This window comes from Poecilia latipinna, unplaced genomic scaffold, assembly GCF_001443285.1.
Source record: "Poecilia latipinna isolate Pla-1442-1.1 unplaced genomic scaffold, P_latipinna-1.0 Scaffold1664, whole genome shotgun sequence".
NCBI classification, from domain to species: Eukaryota; Metazoa; Chordata; class Actinopteri; order Cyprinodontiformes; family Poeciliidae; genus Poecilia; species Poecilia latipinna.
The window spans coordinates 20,949-29,966 of NW_015114280.1; the positions used below are offsets into that span (position 1 = coordinate 20,949).

At 40.7% G+C, this 9,018-nt stretch overlaps 1 protein-coding gene across 2 annotated transcripts in view; it reads left to right on the forward strand.

Moving 5' to 3' along the window:
- cep76 (centrosomal protein 76) overlaps positions 1–8,015 on the forward strand; it is a 13,543-nt gene extending 5,528 nt beyond the window's left edge. For both annotated transcript variants that reach the window (XM_015059860.1, XM_015059861.1), the window contains 8 exons: positions 910–1,007; positions 1,408–1,536; positions 1,979–2,167; positions 4,302–4,468; positions 5,165–5,324; positions 5,503–5,676; positions 6,682–6,899; positions 7,642–8,015. In XM_015059860.1, the coding sequence (XP_014915346.1) occupies positions 910–1,007; positions 1,408–1,536; positions 1,979–2,167; positions 4,302–4,468; positions 5,165–5,324; positions 5,503–5,676; positions 6,682–6,899; positions 7,642–7,780 (1,274 nt within the window). In that variant the 3' untranslated portion in view covers positions 7,781–8,015. The remainder of the gene's footprint in view (positions 1–909; positions 1,008–1,407; positions 1,537–1,978; positions 2,168–4,301; positions 4,469–5,164; positions 5,325–5,502; positions 5,677–6,681; positions 6,900–7,641) is intronic.
- Positions 8,016–9,018: the final 1,003 nt, after the last annotated feature.

Consider the following 9,018-nt stretch of genomic DNA (forward strand, 5'->3'; position numbering starts at 1 on the left):
AAGGGACAGGAACGCTGGATTAGGTTTTTTAGTTTATTTAATAGTTTTCTTTTTTTAAAAAAAAAAAAAAAAAAAGTCAAATGAAAGTATTCAACATAAAACAAGTGATTGCATGAATATTTGCATCCTTCAAGTTGGTATTCAGTAGATGAACCTTTGATGGATTTAACTGAATCCAGTCACTAAAATCACTGGAAACTCTCACTGCACTCAGCTGGTCTCTATTCCTATTATTTTGCCTCTACTAGCGCCAGTTGACTGGACCTCTGTTGAATTAGCTCAGTCATGTACTTTTATTTAATTGTCATTATTTTGTAGATTTCAGAAAAAAAAGCTTAATTTTGATTATCATGATTAATTTGTAAAAGCTGTAATAAAAGGTAGGTCATGCAAGGGGGTGAATGCTTTTTATAGGCTCAGTATTCAGATTCAGTAAAGCCTGCACATCCATTCTGTTAAAGAAAAAGAAAAACAGCAGACAACTGTGCATTACTCTTTGTGGCATTTAGAGTGCTCAGAGTGGGCAGGACTGATGTTTCTTGAGTTCTTTGTGAGATCGAAAGCAAGTTTGTTGTCAAAAATATACATGTGTTTTTGTTTTAAGTAGTTTACATTCTGGAAAAGTCGAGGAATTACATCTGCATTTTTGCAGAACTTAAATCGAACCTTTAAATCTCCTAAAGTAACGCTCAGTGAAGTTGCTTGCCTCTTGAAGAATAGTTTGTCACACCACCAGTCAAACGTTTAGGAAGATGGATGCCTCCATGTGGATTCAATTTAATTGTATTTATTGTGATTTGTGTTGAAATTAGTAATTAGATGGATAAATGAAGCAAAGAGTGGAGTCTGTATTTTTCCTTAGTAATCAATAGCGCATAGCTTTTTAGCTGTATGTTTGTGTGTCACCAGGAAATGAGAGTAAAATCCCAGCAGGTGTTTTGACTGTCAGTCTGGAGCTCTTCCCTCCTCTCCAAGAGACTTTGAACACCGATATCATCGTCACACAGGTAAAAGTAACGGCATGTAGAAAACATAGGCTTTGGATCGGCTACATGGAGTTAAAAGCTAACGATAAACGTTAACAATAGTTCCCCTTCCCTTACTGGAGATAAAAAGCCTTTAAAACCTTTTTTTGCAAAGGTTCATGTAGTTGTTTTACAAAAAATTTGCCAAAATGGGAAGATGTTAACATTTAAAACTTTCTTTCTCACTAGACAGAGAACTTCCTTCTGCTTGTTTTGTTTGTTTTTTTCTTTCCTGAATGAGCAAATATTGAATTATTACCACAGAATTCCATTACTGCTGTCCAGAGTCAGTCCTCCCAGGAAAAACCATCAATGCAGTGCTGAGAAAGAAACAGAAAGCTCTGAATGGAGGCGCTGATGCCACTGTGTTCTCTGTGTTTAGCAATCGCTGGAGAGGCAGAGGACTGCGGAGAAGGAGAGGCTCTTCTTGGTATACGCCAAGCAGTGGTGGAGAGAGTTCCTGGAGATCCGACAGTCCCATCAATCCAAGCTGGTCAAGATCTTTGCCCAGGTTCATCTAATTTTTCATTCCACTCTTCCCTCTTCTTAAGCTATTCTTCTATTAACAGCGCAGTCTCTGTCTTTCACATGTAAGTATCGGTTATTGACCGATACTTACATGTGAAACCAATCTGATCCACCGATCTTATTTACCTTGGCTAAGATCTAAAAATCAACCACTGTCCTCTTTGCTCTGCAGTGAGAGAGATTTAACTGGCAGACCGCTCCACCAGGTCATGTCTGCACATTTTCAGTTAACAGCAGCCACCCCACTGTTTACAAACCAGCAATTTTCTTGCTTTATTTAGCAACATTCCAGTCAAAAAAGTCGGTATCATCCAAAATCGTAATCAGCAGGTCAGGCTTTTTAAAGGTCTGACCTGCTGATCAACCAGAAAACTGCAATTGGTGCACCCTTAATTTGAGCAGTAAACAGTTTGCGCTGTCTGCAGGATGAGAACGGTGTCAACAGGCCCGTGTGTTCCTACGTGCGCGTCCTCCGGGCCGGACGGCTGCTGGAGAGCCCTCGACAAGCCGCCCGATTTGTCAGCCTGCTGGCCCATGAAAGGGCTTCAGTGGTGGGAGGAGGGGGCAAGCAGGAGCAGTGGTGCACTTTAATGGCTTTCCTGTGCAGAGGGAAGGTGAGTTTATGGCGGTGCACTTACTGTAATGCTCTATAATTAGTAAGACAGTGGCAGATTTACAGGTTCTTCTACTAAACTTCCAGCTAAGTGTTTCAGATTAGCAGCATTGTTCATGAAGGAAGTAACTTCTATTGTTGCACGTATTTCAACAACTTCAACCTTCCTGGCATTTCAATTTGGAAATGGACTGAACAAGTTCGACTTGTTAGAAAGGGTTGACAGGAAAATGAAAAGCTGTGTTTGAATGAACCACAACCTTTCTAGAATGTCTGTCCATAACTAACAAACACGGCATATCTGCACAAGCGAATCCTGCTAACTCTAAACCACAACCTCATCAGAAGAACACAGTATTCTACTGCCCAGTCTGTGTCGCTACTCTTCAACACAGCAGGAAATCTACAACAGAAATGTTGACAAAAAACATTAAATAAATAAAGAGGTTTCAAGGACCGGCCTAGTCAAAGTCTAGACATAAGACTGGTATTATTACCAGGCTTATCTATTTGCTGACAGATTTTGACAGATTTCAGTGAATCATAGGACATATTATGACAACCCAGTCTCCAATTTGTTTTCCTCGGCTGATGTTCACACCTGTCTACATCCCATCAACCACTCCAAGAAGATGTATAGCAAAGTGGACTCCCCCTGTATCAGAACTGATACATTTTATTCAGTATCTGAAGCAGGGCTTTGAGCAGGTTGATGCTGTTTAAAGGGGCAGTTTTCTGTAATATTGACCTTTTTTCAGCTTTACCTCATGTTATGATGTTATTCCCACATCCAAAACAAACCTGGAGTGTTTCCTTGATTCTTTCCTGCATGTTTGAGAAATCCTTTGATCTCCCATGGCAACTAGTCAGCTGTGCAAAATACCTGGTTGTTCTTACCGTGAGAGCAGGAGTTTTTTAAACAGACAGAGGCCCAATTTCAAGGTGTTAAATTACAAAGTAAAATTTCTTTAAAGTCATATATTAGATATGAAACATTTTTATAACAACTGAAGTTAACATAGTTGCTTGACTGTGCTATAAAATTGCACTGTGTGCCTGGAAAACACATAACACCGCCTCTTCAATTTTAGTGAAGTCTCCCTAACTCCACGTGATTTTCCATTAAAATTACTCTAAATTACAGATACATCTAATATAGTGGTACATAGCTGTTTAATTTCTTCCTACTTGGAAGACTATTTATAGACTATCTTGATTATAGCTTTAGTGATTGGGTTTAGCTGTTGCTAGGGACAACATGTCCTGCTGCCGCTAAAATGATGTTCTAGACGTCAGAAAGCGTCACTTCAACTCTGCTCAGCTGCCTTCACACGTTCCCCTGTTCTGAGTAGGACGGATTGTGTTCTTTCCGAGGAAGGGAGATTTGTGCAGGGTTGACTGGCTGCTGCATTTGATAGTGTGGAATTTCCCAGAGCGCCTCAGGATAAATGCTCAGTCCCTCTCCTCAGTGAAGAGGCTGGCAAGACAGACACAGCACAATTCTCACAAAGTGGCCCTTGTCAACTGTGATTTATGAGTTTCATTCCAGGGAAAATTAATTTAGCCTCATCAGACCCCAGCCTGTTCTGATGCTACCGTCCATATTAGCACTTCTGGGGAACATCTATCATCCTGACTTGCCCGTAGCCTTGTGCCAGCACGCCGAAGCTGCAGCCCCCACTACTCGACCGAGGCCATTTTACTGGAAAAGGTGCACAAGTGAAATTAGAGTTGCTTACTGTTAGAGCCAATTTGATGACTGCAGAGCTCGTTTCCTCTCCAGCAGGCCGCTCTTTTGTGTGTTCAACACTTCTGAGAAAGGCTCACAGTGCAGCAAGAACAAGATTTTGTTTATATGTTGTTTTTTTCCCCAAACAGAACGGTACCAATGTGATGAATTAGGCAAGTATGTTAAAACATCTTTTCTGTTCAGATCTACAGCCAGGAGCAGTCGCAGTCTAAGTGCTTCATTTTTCTCACAGATGTCACAGTTAATCTGTTGTTTCACATCCGAGTTCTAGTAACCTGCATTTCTCCCCTTAATTAGTGTCTTACAAACATTAATAAGGTCTATTGCTTTTCTGATTTCCAAACCACCCATAGATCCTTACGCAGCTCTGTCTGTCCTCCCTCAGGGAGACTGTGAGGACCACGCTACTCTGCTCTGCAGCCTCCTGCTGGGCTTCGGGCTGGACGCATATGTGTGTGTGGGCACCAAGGTCAACAGTGGTCCACACACCTGGGTCCTGACCCGAGGTACCGATGGGAGCATCACTTTCTGGGAGAGTCTGACGGCACACAGGTACGGTTCAGTTCCACCTCCGTACTAACACAGACACGCCACAGGTCATGTGACAGCTGCACACTTTTGGTCTGCACACCTTTTGGAACAGGAATGGTTTTTTAAAGTTGATCTGATCATTGCACTCAGAAATGTGAATATGGATATAAGTATAGGGATATAAATCTAATTTGAAAATATCTCCATGAAAATACACATTTTTAATGTTTTTTTGAAGTTCAAAATCTGTTCATCAGTGCAGTAAACTGTGTGTGTACTTGTATAGCTGTCATTAGGGGGACTTACTCTTGACAAATGACCAAAATAGTGTGAACGTTTGTAGTTGTGAGGACATTTTGCTGTCATCAAATGTTTGTGGATTAGAGGTTAAACTTAGAACTAAGGTGTGAATTGAGTTCAGGTTAGGGTTAGTTATGTACTTGAGTTGGTTACAGTCTGGTTCTCATGCAGCCACAGTTAGGAAAAGGTCAGGATTAGTCCACAGAAATGAATGGAAATCAGCGCAAGTCCATACACGTGTAGTGAAACCGGAGTGTGTGTGTGTGTGTGTGTGTGTGTGTGTGTGTGTGTCAGTAGAGTATTCCTGTTTCTCAACAATGCATGTTCATGGAAATATGTGACAAATAGTCATTTTATAATTTATCTAAATATTTTTTTTTCTTTTGGGACTGATTTGACTTCTGTGTATGTGATCAGGTATCTGCACCGACCCATTGATCCAGATGCTCCCCCACTAGTCCCCCAACCCAAACCGTCATCCCCTTACCGCACCGTGGGCTGCGTCTTTAACCACCAGACCTTACTGGCCAACTGCCAGCCGTCTGACGCGTTGGAGCTTTGTGTGTTTGACTTCCAGGTAGGATCCCTGTGAACCACAAAGTTCCTTTAAGAGAAACATTGGGTTGCTCACACTTAGTGCGGAGGATCATTCATCAACAACTTCTATAATTTTGCCATGAGGAATGACAACAAGCTACTCTGGATGCTGTCCACTGGGTGTGTGTGAGCATGTTTTCCATCTGTTTTCCCTTCAGAATCAGTCACGCTGGAAGGCGATGAGTGAAGAGGCTCTGAAGTCGGTCTGTGCTCCAGGCTCCACCTCCTCGTTACCTCCTCTGCCGCCTCTCTGTGCTTCCTCTCTGGATCCTGCTGAGGTCAGCAACCATTTGGAGCTGGAGATGCGCTTCCTGGTCTCGGAACACAGGAAGGTAAAACTCAGCGGTGAACACGGTGCTGTTGCTTGAGGGCTAGGAGTTTCTCTAATGTCTTAAAGGGGCAGAGTTGTATAAAATCATCTTTTTTTTAGTTTTACATCATGTTATAATGTAATCTCATAAAAAACATGCTTAATTCTTTCATGCAAGTTTGAGAAATCTTTTGATCTCCTGTGGCAACCATTCACCTGTCCAAAATGCCTGGGAGGTCCTAGCTCCGCCTTCGAGACCCAGCTCCTCCTCAGACCTGCGATCTCCAAGCTACCACCTTCCGCCTCACAGAGCAGCCCCTCCCCACACCTCCCTCAATCAGCTCCTTCAGACTAGTCAGCAGCAATTAGCAAACACCTGGTGGAACTCCTAATCTGCTGAGCTCAATATTGGAGCTACTTCTCAGAGCTGGTAAAACTGTTGTTGAAGGCTTAATAGAGCATCAGTGTTGTGATGACTTCCTGAAGGCGGAGTTTCAGAACGAGCAGAAGTTTTTAAAGAGACAGAGGCCCAATTTCAAAGCATTAAATTGCAAAGTCAATTTTTTTAAGTCATTTTTGATATATATAGCATTTTTTTAACAACTGAAGTTAACATGGTTATTTGATTGTGCACAATTTGCCTGAAAAACACATAATACTGCCCCTTTAAAAATGAAAGCTGCAGTGGTGTCGTGGCTTAGTGGTAGGGGTGGTGTACCATGTGCTGAGGGTGTAGACCTTGACGGAGCTGTCCTGAGTTTGATTCCCAGCGTAGGGCCGTTTATTTCCCGACTTTCTCTTCTCGTCAGTAGCTACACAGGAAGTAGCTACTGACGAATCAAAACCACTGTCTACTCTTCTGTGTATTTCTGTAGACTCTATCTTCTCAACAGCAGAACAAAGAAGTATGATTTCTGGGTTTTAATTTCTAAAAGCCTGACCCCTTAAGTACCATTTGACCAAGTAGTGGTAACGTAATCAGAATACGTAGAAATGTCTTTCTGTTTTGTCGGTTCCTCTCCTCCAGGATCTAGATCTGGCTACGGTGTGGGACGACCACCTATCCTACCTGCTGTCCTCAGCCCTGACAGCTTATGAAATGGAACGTTGTACCGGCGTCTCCTGCGGCAATGAGGAGTTCCAGGACGCGGTGAGGAGGGCTGTGCCAGACGGACACACATTCAAAGGCTTCCCCATTCACTTTCTGCACCGCAACGCCCGCAGAGCCTTCGCCACCTGCCTCAGGTTATACATTGTTCCATTTACATTAACAGTCTGATCCTTAGTACTGGTGTACTTAATCAAATTCTAATTTTAGTGTATTTTTGTGGCTTTTAGTTCTCCTGTTGAAATATTTCTAAAGGCAAAATTAGAAGTGTGCGGTTAGTATGACGCTACAAAAGAACGGTTGGAAAAACTATAAATTGAAGATAATGTAGTAACTAAAATGTGCTAACATTTTCAGTATCTGCTAGATATGTTTGCTTGTTTTTTGTTCCATGAACAAAAAAATCTGTGAAAAAAATGCTTGTTTAAGTATTCTGTCCATACTTGTGGTAAGTGTGGACAGAAAAGCCAAAAACTACCTCAAACAAGCGTAAAAAAACATTTTTGTGAAATTGAAGATGCAATCTGCTGGGTTTCCTTAGAAATTTTTAATCTACTTTGAATAATAATAATTAATTGGGCATACTGTACTGTTTTGACCATTAGGATCATTTAGAATGTATATGTGATTGAATTGAAATTCTTTTTTTTTTTTTTTTTCGTTAAGTGCCTTGAAACAACATTTGTTGTGAACTGGTGCTACATAAATAATCTAAATTGAATTGAGGAAGTTATTCTGAATGTTGCAGTTTCCTTTTCTAATCCAGTACTTCAACATGTGCTTAATAAAACATTGATTGAACTTCTGACCTCTGCGTATCTGATTGTTCTTTTGCTTTAATGAAGTACTTTTTTCAAGCTCTGTCCCCATTTCTTACAGGTCGCCATTCTGCGAGGAGATTGTGTGTTGTCGTGGCGACCATGTGAGGCTCGCCGTTCGAGTTCGGGTGTTTGTGTATCCTGAGAATGCCTGCGCCGTATGGATGATGTTTGCCTGTAAATACCGCTCTGTGCTCTGAGCAGGCAGAATGTTCACCTACCTAATGCCTCGTGTTGCACATGGACCACAGGGAAGGTTCTGCAAACAAAGCCAGCTGATGGTCAACAGAACCAGTGGGTCCACAAGAACACTGAACTGAAATGAACTAAAGGAATGATGTTGCTTTGACATTTATTTTGTATATTAGAATCTTTATATGTAAAGACTTTTCTGCTATTTATATTTTGCAAATAAACTGAAATGTGTCAAACTTACTGCAAACTTTTTTATAAATATTTTCAGAGTACATGTCTTAGTTTCTCAAGTGGTTAACATGAACACATCTAAGACTTGTATAGATGAGTCGTAAATGGACTCATTTATATGAATCCATTTAGGACTCATAGTGTACTAAGTGGACTCATCTATATTTAGGACTCGTATAGATGAGTTCTAGATAGACTCATCTATACAAGTCCTAGATGTGTTCTATTAAAAGAGCTATAAAATGGGCTGCTTCTAGAGCAGCACTTTTACCTGCTCTGGAAAACAAGCTGGACCTTTAGGCAGTTATCATGGAGCTGTTGTGCAATCTGTTGATATCAGGTCCATGATTCAACCCACGGCTCACCATACACATCTACATGCATAAACTACATAAAGAGTTCTGTCTGACTTCCTATTACACCCTTTTTTCTGACTATAAAATCTATGCACTTGTTAGTGTTGATTAGTTAGAGGTGACATTAAACAATGTTTTTACTCAAAGTCTTGTTGAGACCAGATGTTTTCATACACAATATACAAAACCATTTTTTCCTCACCAGCCACATTTCCATTGGTAACTGCGCAAATTGGAATTACAAAAATAAATTTGCTTAATGGAAAAAATGAGCAAAAAACACGTTTTTTTGATTAAAAAAAGAAATTGTGTGAAATTACTATAGTTCGCAAAATTGCAACGGAAACACTTATTTCCGCACCACACATGTCATGTGATCAATAACCGGATTTTACTCGTGGCGGAAAAGACGAAGAACAGGAAGTGCTAGTGTGAATTTATTCACGTGTGATTTTAGTTATGTTTCTTAGTTAATGGGAATTGTGGTTTTTTTAATTGACATTAGCGGAATATCAAAGTTTAGCGCACATTTGTGATAGAAATGCATCTAGTGTCTGACATTAAATCAGAGTAAAACGTTCAGGTAAGTTACGATTACAAGAATAAATTCCATCATATCACTTTATTATTGCCCTCTTAGGAAATGTTTCCTTACA